At 42.9% G+C, this 16,016-nt stretch overlaps 1 protein-coding gene across 2 annotated transcripts in view; it reads right to left on the minus strand.

Moving 5' to 3' along the window:
* Nucleotides 1-837: 837 nt before the first annotated feature.
* arhgap32a (Rho GTPase activating protein 32a) overlaps nucleotides 838-16,016 on the minus strand; it is a 35,492-nt gene continuing 20,313 nt past the window's right edge. The window contains exons 9-22 of one of the 2 annotated variants that reach the window (XM_033631625.2): nucleotides 14,074-14,196; nucleotides 13,807-13,884; nucleotides 12,105-12,186; nucleotides 11,830-11,979; nucleotides 9,866-9,968; nucleotides 8,034-8,178; nucleotides 7,585-7,667; nucleotides 7,195-7,302; nucleotides 6,885-7,030; nucleotides 6,595-6,808; nucleotides 5,347-5,492; nucleotides 5,074-5,148; nucleotides 4,305-4,979; nucleotides 838-4,125 (exon numbers count right to left, since the gene is read on the minus strand). In XM_033631625.2, the coding sequence (XP_033487516.2) occupies nucleotides 1,883-4,125; nucleotides 4,305-4,979; nucleotides 5,074-5,148; nucleotides 5,347-5,492; nucleotides 6,595-6,808; nucleotides 6,885-7,030; nucleotides 7,195-7,302; nucleotides 7,585-7,667; nucleotides 8,034-8,178; nucleotides 9,866-9,968; nucleotides 11,830-11,979; nucleotides 12,105-12,186; nucleotides 13,807-13,884; nucleotides 14,074-14,196 (4,371 nt within the window). In that variant the 3' untranslated portion in view covers nucleotides 838-1,882. Of the gene's footprint in view, nucleotides 4,126-4,304; nucleotides 4,980-5,073; nucleotides 5,149-5,346; nucleotides 5,496-6,594; nucleotides 6,809-6,884; nucleotides 7,031-7,194; nucleotides 7,303-7,584; nucleotides 7,668-8,033; nucleotides 8,179-9,865; nucleotides 9,969-11,829; nucleotides 11,980-12,104; nucleotides 12,187-13,806; nucleotides 13,885-14,073; nucleotides 14,197-16,016 lie in introns of both variants that reach the window. The other variant, XM_033631624.2, reaches the window with a different exon arrangement.

The following is a 16,016-nucleotide window of genomic DNA, read 5'->3' on the forward strand; positions in this document are numbered from 1 at the left end:
TGATACCACGTGATGCCCAGAAAGACTTTTCCCAATAGACTTGCATTGTGAAAAAGACTTCTGTGCCATTTGTTGAGCAACACAACCCCCACAAAATGACTCCTTTCACTATCAGAATGTTATCCATTCTGTCCGACAACATTTCAAAATTCTAAAGGAGCCACATGCTTAAATAACTGTAACTCCAATCAAGTTGGCGGAGGGCTAAACCAGAAGTTAGTCAGCTTGCCAGTCGGAAGTCTGTCATGCACTTGCTCTATTGGCCCCACAATGTGGAAGATCTGGGTACTTTTGTACCATGAAGTCAAACTTTTTGGGCACTATGCACCACTGAGCAACTTTCACAGAATTGAATTGGGCTGCTTCCAATGCTGTGTTGAGTTCTCTTTATACATCAATGGAAATTGCTTACAGAGTGCAACTCTGCATTTTCCTGCAAAAACAGGAAGCTAGGGAGGGACTTGTCACTGAAATGACTGGCGTTTGCAGCAGCCAACAGCACCAAATGCGCATTACACCCCTGCTTAATTTCAGTTTGACAGCAGCTACTAGCTCAAGATGCAGAACAGCCATGAGGATAGCCTGCTCTCTGTTGTCGCAGACATTTCCCCACCACCATGGCCTATGCCTGCGGATTTTAACGACGATTTGGAGAGGGATTAATTGGAGGAAGAAGATAGCCATGATGAAGACAATTTTGGGGTGTCCATCTAAAGTCTGAGTTAGTGTTAGTAAGTGGAGTAGGCTTGTCTTTTGAGGGGTGATAAGACAAAGGTAAATATATACATCTAATTCTCTCTAAAACATATCTAAGACACAAGAGCTCAACAAACTATAAGCATTGATAATATATCTTTATTTTTTTAAGACTCTCACTAAAATAACGCATTTAACATGTCTTAACAGAATATCCTCATCTACATGTTTGGATTTGAAACGGCTTCTTTAATGAATAAAACAACATCATATTTCATGTAAAACACCACATTGTTAAAAGTTCCCTAAAAGAGGAAAGAAATGTTTCATTTTTATGACAAAACCACAATGCCATACAAAATACACCTTTCCACCTAACTGAAGGAACTAAATTGCATTTACTGTATATGTAGCATATTTCACCATGGAAGCTTTGACCTTAACAGAAATCATAGCACTCGTTGTTATGTTAAGATTGCATTATACAATGTGTGATAAAGAAAAAAGAAAGGTATAAAGTTAGAAACCATGAGGTTATCTTCCGTTTCACCCCCCAAAAGTGCGAATTTAGTATTTAACGATGATTCGGAGCAAGCTGTTTCTTACAGAAAAAAATATATACTGTATATCAAGAGGCTTCATGTACACCACATTAAGACAATGTGTTTCATACACCATTATCCTCAAAAGTGCTTGTTGAAGTCTGAGCAGACTAGAATAGAAAACAAAATGTACAGTACATTGGCCACATGTTAGCAGTGTGTTATTTATACAAATATATTACATTTAAAATGAATGTTATTTTATACATATTCCTATACTGAAATCATATTAATAAAACCAGTTACTTTAGCTTGGCATCTCTTGTTGTTTAGACATTAAATAAAATATATAAGCCATCGTTTTCTCACACATGCCTCTCTTAGTGTTACTTTCAAATAAATTTAAGACAATATCTGCATACGAGTCACTTGTTCCCTTTGAGCTCCCTCAAAAGCAAAACTATGAAACTACCACTGATGGCGACGGTATGATCCCCAGCAGCAGCCTCACTTCACACTTTTTAGCAGCTCCTGACAGTTAAAACAAACACACTTTCAACACAACAGTCTGTTGGTCTGGCAGAGGATAAAGTGCTGTTCTCCTTTGGCCCCGATGTGGAATCGGATAAAACCAGTGGTCAGAATCAGTCATAGACCCCGGCCTCTGATCTCAGTGCAGCATGATAAAAAGCCTCATGACCCAGAGCCTTGGACAGCAGTCTGTGCCCGCGGGGAGACATGCAGCCCTGGCCGGGTAAATATCCGGCCATGGCTTTAGTGGATCTTGTGGGTTTAGGTCTGGGTGCTGCGTAATACCCCTCCTTGTGGTCATATTGTGTGGGCCTGACTTTAGTGCTCTGAGTCCTTCTGTTGGGCTGAGTGGAAAAAGATCCCAGATGTTCAGGATCCAGAGGGGATTTGGCGGGGTAATGATAGTAGTGCCGATTTTCTCTGGTGCTCTGTGACCTCCCCGATCTCCTCAGGATGCTGGGTTTCACATTGCCGGAGTAGCTGTTGACAGCGTTGGTCATCATGAATCGATCTTGGTCGTGACCTTGTGCGTGGCTTCTGTTATTGTGCTCCATGCTCTTGAGGTTAGGACAACCCCTTTCTGGAAGTGAGGGGACTTTGCGCAGTGGTGGTTGCTGCAAGGAGCACTCTTTGATCTGTATCCGCCTGGATGGTCCCGGCTCAGCACTTGACCGCTGACCATACTGCTGCCTGGTGACCTCAGGGTTTGCCTGTTGAGACCTCGGGGAAGTTGGGGATGTCGCTACCACAACATTTGGGCTTTCTGTCCTGTTGGTGGAGAGGAGGCAGGCATTTCCAGGGTCTGACTTGCTTCTTGTGTGCATTATGTCTCGGTTTCTTGTGTCGGTCGGTGAGACATGGCTCTCATGAGGAGACACAACTGTATTTTTAGATCTGGCTTTGCTCTCCTGCTTGAATGGTTGATACACAACTCTTTCAAAAACTTCTGCATCTCTAGCCTCGTAAACGACAGTGTCCCTGCTTTGTATGTAAAGCTCCCTGTTCACAGGAGGAACATGGCGTGGAGAGTAGTTATAGTAATCCGATTGTCCACTTTCCCTTGTGGAACGCACAGTGTAAGACTGACTATGTCGGACACCGCTTTGCCGGCAGGGCTCTACATAATAGTGGGAGCCTTCTACTGGGTTCATATCAGAATAGGGGCTGTAACGATAGTCAGCATGTGTGTTCTCAAACTGCGATCGGACAGGGTGGATGCCGGTCTGAATCAGCCTCTGATAGGGCGCTTCCTGGCTTGACGTCTGTTCGACATAAAACATGGTGTCAGGGGGCAGGACTTCTGTCTCTGCCAGCTCGTAATGACTAATCTGAGGCGTGTGGAAGGAGCGAGCCCTCCGGATGGCCGGGTGCCCGACTATTCTATCATCTGACCTCTGCCATTGGCCTTGTTGCCTGTGGCAGCCACTCATAAGGTGCTCATCTCTGTGGCAACGTCTGTATTGAGGTGACAAAGGGTGCCTTAACCCTAAAGTGCTGTAGCGGCCCTCAGAGGACTGCCTGTATATGCTTTTCTGGCCCATAAGGTGATGCGGCAGAGCATCGGGCCGAGGGCAGTGAGGTGCAGGCATTCGTCCTGTTTGAATCGGCCGATGATGATGATTGCTGTAGACATCCTCAACCAGGCCCAGAGGTCTGTCTTCCTCTGGGCTGTAGTGATGGGCTGAGGGGGGCTGTAATGGACGTGGAATGACCTCCTCGATTGAGGCAGGCATGGAGGTCTCCGCCAGAACAGCACGGAAATTAAATACATTGATAGAGTCGGTGTTCACATATACAGGGGAAGCTGACGGGCTCGGAGCAGAGCAGACAGGCTGGGTGGGTGTTGAAACGCCAACGCTCTGATAGGTGGGTTCTGCTTGTGTGGCATCTCTAAGCTCCCTCTCCTCCCTGCAGTCTCTCCTCTCCGAGCTGCCTTCATCCAAACTCCCTGACCCGAGCGGGCTGACATTAGGTGTGAAATTGCACATGCTTTCCTGTCCATCAATGACCTGCAACGGCTCTGAGCCGAGGTGCGCAGGGAGGAAATGAACAGGATGAGGGCAGCAGTGGCTCTCCACAGGGCTTTGAGCTGATGTTTGCCACTGGGAAACATGAGGGCCGCTGTACTCCTGAGGGTACACTTTAAGATCGAGAACAGAGGGCCGGGGTGGTCTGTCCTGGGCATGAGGAGCTTCCTGTCTCTGGTGAGGGTGCGATGGGACGTTGTGTCTTCTCTGGGAGCCACTGCTGGCCTTCTGGGCAGATTCAGCCAGAGCCAAAGCCAGCTTGCGTGCAGCACTCGTCAAGGGAGGGTGAGGAGGGAGAACAGACACTGAACTCATAAGTCTATCTGTTCCTGGGGAGGGATAAGACAAACAACGCTACAGTATGACAGGACAAACAAAGCTATGGTAAGACATGATGGGAAAAGACAAAAAAGCTTTCATAAGAAACTACAGAGTGCATTATTATTTAAATAGAACTAACTATATGTGGAGAATATTATGTATGGTGTTAAAGAGGAGTGGTACTGACCTGGATCAGGCAGGTTCTGTGCAGATTGACTGAGGTCAGTCAGGGCTGACGCCTGGCTCGCTGTGCTGAGTGGGCTGCAGTGTGGGTAGGGCGCTCTCCGCTCCTTTCCATCTGCCAGTGGAGCTTCACACATCTCCCGTGGGGGGGAAGAAGAAGGAAGAGGAGGAGGAGAGGCTGATGCATTCTGAACATCTGCCTGTGTCTTAAATGATTTCTTCCTGAGTTTAGGAGAGAGCTGCTTGGAGGTAACTTTCTTCCCACCTTTAGCGAGGACAGGGCTAATATCTGGAGACTGATAGCCGCTAATGTTGTTGTTAGGGGAGGAGATGGGCTCTGATTCACTGGAACAACCTGCGTTTTTCTTCCATTTATTTCCGTCTTTGTTGTGCTGCAGCCCAGGCGTCGCTGCTGGTGGGCTGCACTGAAAAGACATGGGGTCAAAGTCCAAACTATAGATGCCTGCAGCTGGCGGGCAAAGATCAAGATCGTCCTCCTGGTGTGGAGGTGAAACGCATACTGCGCTGTGGACACGATCAGCACCATTATGATTCCCATTGAGCGGGTGGGTTTTGTGGTCATCTTTACTTCTAGTGTTGCGCATGTTGTCTCTACAGATGCCAGACATGGCCTCACTAGTGGAACGAGGTCTGCGGGGGCGGTAACTGGGAGGTTCCCCTGAGATGACAGAAAACACATGCATGTTTAGACCCAACTCTCTGTAGACACAGAAAAACAGATAAAATAAACCACATTTTCCATAAGTTATTACCTTCCACATTGTGCAAAGAGGTGAGAGATTCCTCACTTTTCGTCGAGCGCAATGTGCCGCTATCTCCTCTTCCACCTGCAAACGTTTTCACAGCAAATTATTTTTCTCAACATAATGAATCCTCACCACCTCTGAGGAGAATATTTCCAACACACTGAAGTGTGTTAGTTGAAGAAACTGAAAAATTCAACTTTATTAATACAGAAGCTTTTGAAAGGAACAAGTGCAAGAGATTTATGTTTTCTGGCTGTGTATCAGCAGATGTGATCCAACCTGGCAGTGCAATGCTCTTTATCTCGTTAGGCTCGCTGGGGTGTCGCTTCAGTTTACGTTTGGACACAGAGTGGGACTTGCCCAGGTGGAAAAAGGAGAGCCAGTTCCCCACGGGAGACTTCTTAGCCTTAACAGGAGGCCGCTTGCTGCTACAAAACAAGAGACAAATTGTCTTTAATGCTTTCTGTTTCATGTAACAAAAGTGCCAGTTATCTTACACCAGCAGAAATAAATACAAATGACAAGAACACATTAGGGCTGCTACTAGCAAGTATTTTAAACATTTTTAATCTGATTTTGTGTTTAGTGAAAAAATGTCCAGAAACTGTGAATTTAATGCCCAAGGTGACATCATTAAATACTTTTCTCACACATGACACATTTTAATAGCTGTAACAAACAAATGTTAGCTTTTTTATATGTGTTTTTGCTGTAAGAGTAGTTCACTGCTGGAAAGATGGTCTTTTCGTAAAACTGGGATGGTTCATATTTGATCAGCACTGCTTAGTTTTACCGTTTAAATCTCAGTTTTTTCAGCCTGTGTTTCTGCAACACAGGAAACCGTTTGGTGCCTACCTCCTGTTCGCAAATTCTCATATTACAGCCAAACAGTGCGCTGATATATGTTTCTGGAGACATTTTAGTGTCTTGAGAAACAGGCAACAGAATCTTGGTTCATATTTGATCTCAGTTTGGTCTGAGTTTAGGAGAAGGAAAGGGGCAGGTCGCTCTTGATCAGCGTCTATGCTCTTTGTGTCTGTGGTAGCAGGCATGTAACAAAAGTGTAAATATAATCTATAGTGTGAGCAACAGCTCTAGAGTCAGTGAAAATCTGCCAGATGACACAAAATCCGTCATCCAGGGTGTTTGAGCTGAGAGATGAGCAGGGAGATGTGGGTGCTGGTAAGATGGAGCGAAGTTTACCACAGTTCATTTACACATACTGCCCACATTGTTGTGACACAAAGCTGATTGAAAACCGGCAACATATCTCTTTAACTAATGACTTACAAGATTAATAAACTACCAAAGTTGTCTTTTTATGTTTTAACATTGTCTGCTAATCTACTAATTGATTGAACAAGTAATTATTTAGGCACTACAAAGTGTAACTAATCACATGCACTGCAAAGCATTAAGCCAGAACAGCTCAAATCATAAATGATGACATGTTCACTCAGGCTCACGAAGCAGAAGAATTCACATAATCAATAAAAAGTAGGACTGATCATCGGTCCATAAAACTACCTCTCCACCGGGAGCTCGATGACTGTGTGGAACTTGCCGAGCAAAGCTCCAGGTCCCTCCCCAACTTCGATGTAGTCGCTGTGGGTGAGGCAGGGGGTGGTGGCCGGGGAGCCCAGCTGTGCCTGAGTGCGAGCCTGGGCTTCCTCCAGAGACAGTAACTTTGTGGATGGGGAGCAAACCAGCAGGGACTTGGGCCTGGATAAGGTGTTGTTACCTGAAATGTTTAGATTGTCTTAGAGATGTGTGTTTAACCTCAAAACACATGTTATTTAGTTTCTAGTTTGACCTACCTGTGCTTTCACGTATGATGGCATTAAGTTTGGTGCTGAAGAGAGCCTCAGTGTTGTTGAGGATGAACTCCACCACCACTGACTGGATACGCACCTCCATGAACGCCGCTGTGCCGCTAAAACAGGCCGACTCGATTTGTCTGGACCTGAAACACAGTTACAGAACAGCACAACCTATTTCACGGCTCTGGACCACGGAGACATGCCCCAGTTCACTGTCACAGAAACACCAGACGGAAATTGCAATGATGGCGCTGTCGGTGCCGGTTTGACAGTTTGCATGCAGCCATACATTTAGACTGAGAGTCACCTGAGGAGATTAGGCGCCCAGACGATAGCAAGGTTTTTCGTGTGCATGTTAGTGACGGAGCTGAAGGTGGCCAGTTGGGAGAGGTGTCTCATGAGGTACTCCAGAGTCCTGCAGGTAAAGAAAGGCAAATGTTTTATATATATTTCATGTTGAACAGTGGATAAGGTCAATCCTGGGTCATAGAGAGGGTTATATCAGTTATCTAACACTGCTGTCCTCCTAAATTTCATATTTCAGAGCATGGTTTTATATGTGGCTGAGACATAAGTAAAAAGAAATGTTATTAAAATAAGCATCACAGCACTAACAGTTTGTTTTAAAGTCCTTTTCTAAAGATCAAACAATTCCACTTGAAGCCACCAGAGTGCAACAGTGAGCTTTAAACCTGACCTGTAGTGTGGAGGAGGCAGCTGTTGGATGACATTGTGGATTTTGACCAGCCTCTCCTCATCTGTGGCTGCAGACACGGCCTCCTGTGAAGACAGAGGATAAAGCGCACATCACTGCGAGGCTGATAATCACAGCAGAGGGAGTTGCCTTAACAGTCCCGCTCTCTTTTTCCCCCTTTTCATATCCAGAGCAGCCAGTGTTTCGGTTCCCTTAATCTGCTATTCTGTTTTAGCGTGCACATCCCCTGCTGTTCCTAGAGAGCTCAGAGTAATGCAATGACCCCGTTTTTAAACCGCACTTAAAGCCGAGCAGAAAATTTCTCATTGTCTCCCCCAGTTCTTTGATCGTCACTGAGTAACAGGATGTGCGTCTTCTGCGGCTTTTTCTCCCCACAATGCTTAACCGTCATGCCCCAGTCCCTGCCCCATTTCCACAGCTCCGGTCCTTACTGAGAATCTGTCGTAGAGCTGGTAGGTGAGCAGAGGGTTGGGCAGCTCTCTGAAGTACAGCTTGCACAGGGAACCCACTGAATGGATATCCTGTCTGAAGACGTCTCTGCTCAGATCTGGGATCTGCTCTGAGTCAAACTCGTGCCTAGACAGAGATAGAAGGAAGAAGATAGAACAGCGTGGGAGTCATCCTACGGCCCATCTGTCAGTACGAACACACAAAAACAAGGAGGGCGTTTCAACACTATTTTTATTTTTTAACGAGTATTATCATTTATTATTCAACAGTCACTGCGGGTACATGGATATTATTACCTCAGTCTGATTGAGTAAATATAATTGGAGATTCCAACTTAACTGTTTACATGGACGCTAAATATAGTGATCAGTTAAGATGTGTGTTTACAAGCCCTGAAGCATTTCATCAGAGTAAAACTATTTTGACTTGCACAAAGTGGTTTTGCCTGCTGTGAAGCATCTAATCTGCCAGAAAAATAACAGAAAATGAGAACGTTAATGACAACTATAAATTTACTTAATACATAAACTATAGAGGGAGAAGAAGTGGTTCAGCTTATTAATACAATTTAGTAGCAACGAAAGTGTAGCCCAGGTTATTTTCTGTTACTATGAATTTCAGATGTCCCCTAAACACTTCAATACACCTAAATACCCTATAAAATATACTCTTTTTTGGTTTGTATTTTTATTGTAGACTGTAAATGCAGAGGACATCAGTGTCCACAATGGTAGCTACAGTCTGTAGCAATTGTCTGTCAAAATGAGAAATAGGAGGCACGTAGAAACAGCTGTTGCAACATGTGTGTCACCTACTTTTACTCCCACGCGGGATAACTATGCACAGAAAGAATATATTTATTCCAACCAGAGAGAAACAATTGCATTAAGCATTTACAGGGTTATTCGGTGCAAATATTGTCCTATTGAACAGATTATCAAAGAATTACATCATCCCCCTAAACCTGATTGGGTCCGACTCTTCTCACTGAGGTGGTCTAATGAGGAATTTTTATTCTGACTGGACCATTATTCTTCTTATTAGTGGAATATCAGGGTCCATGTAAATGTACCTACTGAAATAAACAGGCAAAGAGGAAGGTCCTTAAATACTCTTTGTGAGTATAAACTAGGACTGTGTATTAGCAAGAATCTGATGTTACGATACATATCACAACACATGGGTTACAATTTTAAAATCTAATTTTAGGAGCTAGTGTTGCACCATTTCTGACTCTAACTGTTTCATAGTTCCTGTGTTCTTTGTGTGTATACTAGCAATGTGTTGTTGCATCTGAGTGGAAGCATTAAATGGCTGAAGACAGAGTACAGCACTAAAGGATGTAGCGGTCGGGGGTTTCAACACAACACAAAATGAACCACCCCACAAATCTTTATCAATTTTTTTTTAACAGCACAAGTATAAACTGTGAGATGCATCAACAAGACACAAGATATGTATAATTTCCTAAAAACATCTCGATGTGATGTGGCAACGATCGACAAGTTTTTCATGTGAGAAAAAATCCCTTTCGATTGGCTGTCAACAACCACATTAGATTACGAGCCTCCCCAATTCATCTGCTAATGAGAGTTTGTTTCATGAATTCCTCCTGGCAAACACAGAATAGATGAGAAATCATTACAGCTGCAAAGCTGCACAGCTTGACTCACATTGTGTTAGATGGATTTCAGGAGAAGCTCAGAAACAGCATCCATCATGATGATAGTGAGCTTAGTTAAAGCTATTTTACTGATACATTTGTTTATCTATTAGATGTCTAATCAATATGATGAACAATATGGGCACAAACCTTAGTTTCTGGATGTTGGAGGAGATCCCAGACAGTCTGTAGATTCCATCCACAACTCCATGTTTCTCTATGAATTCAGCGCAGCTCTTAACAACCTGCGGGACTACAGGAGACAGTGGAGAGACGTGAGAGGCTGAAACATGATCAAGACGTAGTGCTCTGTGATCACTGTGCTTTCATCTAGTGAGATTTTTTTAGCAAGGAAAGTTCCTCTCACTATATATTTGGAACATGCTGTAATACAACAACCTGTGTGTAACCTCTGCCGTTCAATTCTGCCCAAATCACATTCAGGAAACCATTATCAGTTCAGTTGATGTTAGAGGGTTGTAAGATAAATCTGAGGGGTCATGCGATGATTAATGGAAAACATTTCTTTTACACAAAGTGATATTTTTTTCCAGACTTTTTTTTTTTTGAAAAGTATTCTACCTTTCCAGGCCTCTGACATTTACCAAAAACTAAAACAACTTGATTATACCTTCTTAATTCCAACTCATAGAAACCAGAGGCAAGAAAACCATAAGCCAAAATTTTACATATACTCATAAGTCGATGAGCCAGAAGTAAGTCATAAATCATTTCATAATGAGTAAGTAATAAAGTCAGTAAATTATCTTGTGCACACAAGTTAAAAATATCTTATCTGGGACTCCAGGGGCTCCGTAGGATATTTTATTCATTGATTTTTTTTGCTGATTTTCTGGCCTTAATTTGTGACTTCTTTTCTCTTAATTGCATAATATTATGACTTTTTTTTCTTTGTTCTTGAAATGATATGACATGACTTTAGTTCAATTACAACTTTATTCTTATAATATTATGAATTTATTCTTGATGTCTAAGATTTTTTTCCAGTATGGACCGAAGAATTACCATAAGAATTCATAAGGTTTTATCTTTATTGTAGACTGTAAATGCAGAGGACATCAGTGTCCTCAATGGTAGCTACAGCCCCTCAGAAGCAAATACAAGGGTGTAGGTTATGTTTCAACATCACAGGGGATACTGCCTGTCCTCTGCCAGAAAATTCTGAGCATCAAACACCTAATTCTGCATTGTGGGGAAAATTCTTGTGCAAAGATATGGTGTAAATGTCTACAGTATTCATTCATTCATTCTCCGTAACCGCTTATCCTGTCGAGGGTCGCAGGGGGCTGGAGTCTATCCCAGCTGACATTGGGTAAGACGCCGGGTACACCCTGGACAGGTCACCAGACTATCACAGGGCTGACACATAGAGACAGACAACCATTCACACCTACAGGTAATTTAGAGTCACCAATTAACCTGCATGTTTTTGGGTTGTGGGAGGAAGCCGGAGTACCCAGAGAAAACCAATGCTGACACAGGGAAAACATGCAAACTCTGCACAGAAGGGCTCCCCTACCCTCTTGCTGTGAGGTGACAGTGCTAACCACTGTCTATAATATTGTTAGAATTAAAGTCTTCTGCTACTTTCATGTTTTTATTCAGGGGACAAATGCACATGTTCTAAATAACCCCCCCCCCAACCCCCCCACCCCCGAAAATCCAAGCCTACTGACATATAACACCTGTGACAATGTGTTGGAGGTACCCATGTAGCTTTAATCTAGTCACCTGCTTAAATAAACATGTCATAAATGGCTGAAATTAATGTGATCGTTGCCTCTATCACCACAGGCATTTCAACATACCTGACAAAAAACAAAAATGAAATGACACAGCTTTTGGCAAATCTACAAGAATCAATACAGAAACACATCCTGCTGGCTGGTTATTCACACCACAGACTCAATTCACATCAAACATCACAGAAATGTATCCCCCATACAGGCAGCAGATTCACTGGGTAATCCCTTCTCGGGGTATTTACGATTTGAAAATGTGAAACATTTCCGTGTGAACTGCCAGCAGGTAAGAATTACACAGACAGACAGAAAATAGGAGGAAAAAAAGAAGCCATTGTAGGAATAATTTACCCTCATGTCCTGAGTTGTGGAGATGTTCCCCCAGGTCACAGCCAAACACTCGCTCTCTGAGGATGCCGCGCTGCCGCAGCTTCTGAGGCGGCGGTCGAGACTTCATAAAAGTCCTCAGGAATGTTACCAGCTTCCCATGCTTCTTACACACTGATTAACATGACACACACACACACACACACACAGCAGCCACTTTAAATCAATCCGTCTCGCATCCTGGGAGCAAGTCTTAAATAAATCATCAAGCAGAAGGACAGACACACACTGAAGAGTACCTGGCTTTGGCACTGAGCTTTGAACACTGGGGGGAATCTTGTCATTTATCAGCTCAACACAGTCGCAGGGGAAGAAACCAACCTGCAGGTAGAGAGAGGAGGATGAGCGGCGTAAAGACGAGAGAGACAGAGCCAGTGATACACTTGTAAGTTCAAAAGGACCACTGGGGGTGTTTAGTGCCGTGGCAGACTGTAGCAGGGTGAAGGTGGAGAAAGAGGTCAGTAAGCATGAGGGTACAAGCTGCCTCGGGCTGAAAATAGCTGGTTTGCATTCTTATTGTGCAAAGCATCTCGGGGTGTCGCTCACATGCTGTGACAAACTGGCTGCTTTTTGCTATTGTGATTATAGAAAACAGCTTAAATAACCTCAGTGTAAACAAAGCAGTGTGTCTTTATCTCTCATTATAAAGTTCCTGGACTCCTAATTATACTTCTATAATTATTAATTTATCTCTTGCTAAATGATCGAGTGTATTTTATGTCAGAACCTGTTTCTTTGCTCTTCCTGTAAAACTTTAGCCGTTTGCTAAAGGGATATAACGATCCATCGATCTGGATCATATCAATTCAGTGATCAATGATCCAAAATCACTGATGCAAAGTAAAAGCACTGATTAATATCATCATTTACACACTCCTTTATACAGGAATTCCCATGGCGCATCTGTGTCACTGTCACACGGCGCCAGGCAGATAATGACAAGCAGCCAAGACAAAGACAATGAGAATATTTTCTCCCCTCCTGGGTAAGTTGTTGCTGTCACTGGAGCATATGAGCTGCTTTGATTCAACAATGTTAGGCTAAAAAAAGAAACGTGAATTCATTCTAAAATTCAACCGTGCACTTCTGTTTGACGATGCAGAGACAAACTGTGAGTAAGACAAGGTAAATATAATATATGCAATTTGTTAAGCTATGAGTAGAGGAAAAGTCCACTAGCCGCTAATCTAATTTATGCAATTTAAAAGTGTTTAAGTTGATAATGGTGACTAAAAAAAAAACAGCTGTTTTATTCCATATAGCTATCTACTTTTTTATAGCCATGTTTTATGTTTGTTTTTTGTTGTTTTTTTTGTTTTGCTTTGTTTATTTTATGGCAAAAATGCAAAAAAAGAAAGGGTGGCCTGTTCTTCTGTAAATGATTGTGTTAAATGGGCATCTGATATTGTCTCATATCAATCGCAGGCCCTTTAATTGACTTAAAATCATATTGTGACATACTTTGTGATATCAGAAAGTATCACATTGTTGTCTGAGAATCAATATATCATCGTATCATGATGGTTAGCTAGTATAGAAATATTTTAGCAGGAGATTTGTGTTTGGATTTCAGCTGGCAATAACACTTCCAAGTAATATAGCTGAGGTCTAATTTATTCATTTCAGCCTCCTCCTCCTCCCCCTCCGTCTGATCTAACAGCACAGGATGAGATCCTTAGCACTGTATCTCTCTACAGCTTGACAGTGTGTTTGCCCACTTTCAAGCGTTCCAATCAACTCTATAGGATTTGTCTTAAATCCCTCTCTTCTCTTAATTTACTTGGAAATACGTCACATAGCTGAAGCTTTAAAAAAACGCCTCTGTGTTGGTTTCCCTGTGGCTTAAATCACAGCTCCGTCATCACTGGCAGAGAAGACAAGTTGTTCTGTCATTGTTCTCTATTAATCATCAGTGTGAATGAAGCATAGCAGATGATTTACCTGAAAGCCGTGTTTCCCTCGCCACCAGCCTGTGTCTTCCTTGGGAGGCATGTCTATGACTGACACAATGTCCCCCACCTGGGTCACAGAGAGTGTGATGATGAGAATAAAATCTGATCGCAGCTGAGCACATTAAAAAGGCATTAGGATGGGATCATGAATATGCATATGCAAAACATCCAGTGGCAATGACTCTGCTCAAAGATTAAAGAAATGATTGATTCATGTGAGAACGTGTTTCTGTTAAGCTTATATAACAGAGGTTACCTCGAAGGTCAACTCGTCTGTGGCCTGGGCCGTGTAACGCTTGGTGACGTGAGCAGCAGCAATGGCGGGGACGTTGATTGAGGCTTCCTCAGACACCAGCAGATGGTTCCCCTTGTTGTCGATCTGGAAAAGGAAGTAAAGACATCAGCAACACTTAAAGAAATTTCTTGTCAAGACTTAGACATGTTGCCAAGCTCAGCTCAAAGACTGGAAGCTGGGAGAAGCAGCTGCTGTTGCTTTATTTAGAATGACAGAGGGAGACAAGTGATATGGGTGTTTTTCACATGAATGACGTTACTGTGTATAGTGTGGTTTTATTAATGTAATCAATCCTGGTATTTACTCAAGGCTTGCCTAGTCAATCATATCATTATATTGCATTGGCTTTTGGATTTTAAAAACATCTCCAATCTCACCAAAGAAGACACATATAAGGTATGAGAATCGAGACCAGTTCCAAATTGTTTGACCGATTAAAACCGTATGGCCTCGAGTTTATCAAGTGCTTTTATTGATGCTGGCATATATTTCTGACAGCCGTGCATAGCAAAACAATATGCATGTGCAAAGTGCCCATTTCACCATCATTTAAAATAGGACTTGGTGAAGGAAAATCTACTGAACACTTGCAACGAGAAGGAGTCTTGGCAGAGAGGAACAAACAGCCCAAAACATGGCTTCATTTCAAAAAGAAAGATCTCGACAGTGCTGCTCATACTAACTGTAAGATGATCGTTTCAAGTAAGAGTGGAAACACCAACGATATAATGAAGCATCTTCCTACACAACATGGGCTTAATTTCCAGGGATGCATTCACAGACTTTGCTCGAGTGCCACTGCTTCCCAACCAAACAGTCTGTTTTTCTCAAGGGTAAATATGCTATGTTATAATAATGCAGAGAACCAGAAAATTGATCAGGAATCAGGACTCCTCTCATCCCTCCCACAGTTTCTTCTCTCTCCTGCCATCAGGGAGACGGTTCAGGAGCATCCGCTGCAGGACAACACGTCTGAGGAACAGTTTTTAGCCTTCAGCAATCAGACTGTTGAACTGTAGCACACATGATCTGACATAGTCGACTGCACTCTCTTTCCCTGCACTTTATTGGCCTTATTAGTAGCTTCTATTTGAGATTGATTTATTGTTCTATTTATTCACTGAATGATTTCACTGCACTGAGAACTTTTAATTTTGCAGATTTTTATGTTTCATCATTAAAAATGACGGTAAAAGGAATCTGAACTGTCTGAATCTGAATCAATACGGGATCTTATAAGGAACTGAACCAAAAAGCAATACAATCTTTTCCATCCAATTAATTTCTATCTCTATTCCACCTTATTATTTGAAGGTATACAATGCAGGACTTTCCTAAAAAACAATGCAGACTCGTACAGATTCATACAAAAGTAATCCCTCTCAATCATCCCTTAAGACCCAACAGAAGTGTTTGGCAGTGTGTTTTCCTGCAGAGACTCTGCCCTCTGCCTGTATTTTCTCATTTTCTACTTATTTTCTGTGTTCAGGATGTTTATAGGTGTGTACCTCCACAGCGCTTAGGTGAGGTCGTGACTAGGTGCCAGGCTGTAAGCTGCACACCTCCAATAGACGCAGCATAGAAGAAACGCAAATATAGCGAGGCGAAACACCAAACAAAAGTGAATCTGTGCTTGGCCTTTCCTTTAATTTCACTCGCAAGCGTGTATACAAACAGTAATAAACAATCCTGCATGGTAGACCTTTAAAAAAGAACAATAAGAAGGAAACAAACAAACAACTCCTCAACAAGAGTTGGCACACCCACACAAACCCACCTCTGCACAGCATCTCTGGATGCGGAGTGGTGCCACACATGCCGCAGTGTTGTGCACCAACCTGGCATCACGATGAGGATGTCCCGCAGTTGTATATTCAGACATAGAACACATAACTAATCCTAAA

The sequence above is a fragment of the Epinephelus lanceolatus genome, chromosome 4 (genome assembly GCF_041903045.1).
Source record: "Epinephelus lanceolatus isolate andai-2023 chromosome 4, ASM4190304v1, whole genome shotgun sequence".
NCBI lineage: Eukaryota > Metazoa > Chordata > Actinopteri > Perciformes > Serranidae > Epinephelus > Epinephelus lanceolatus.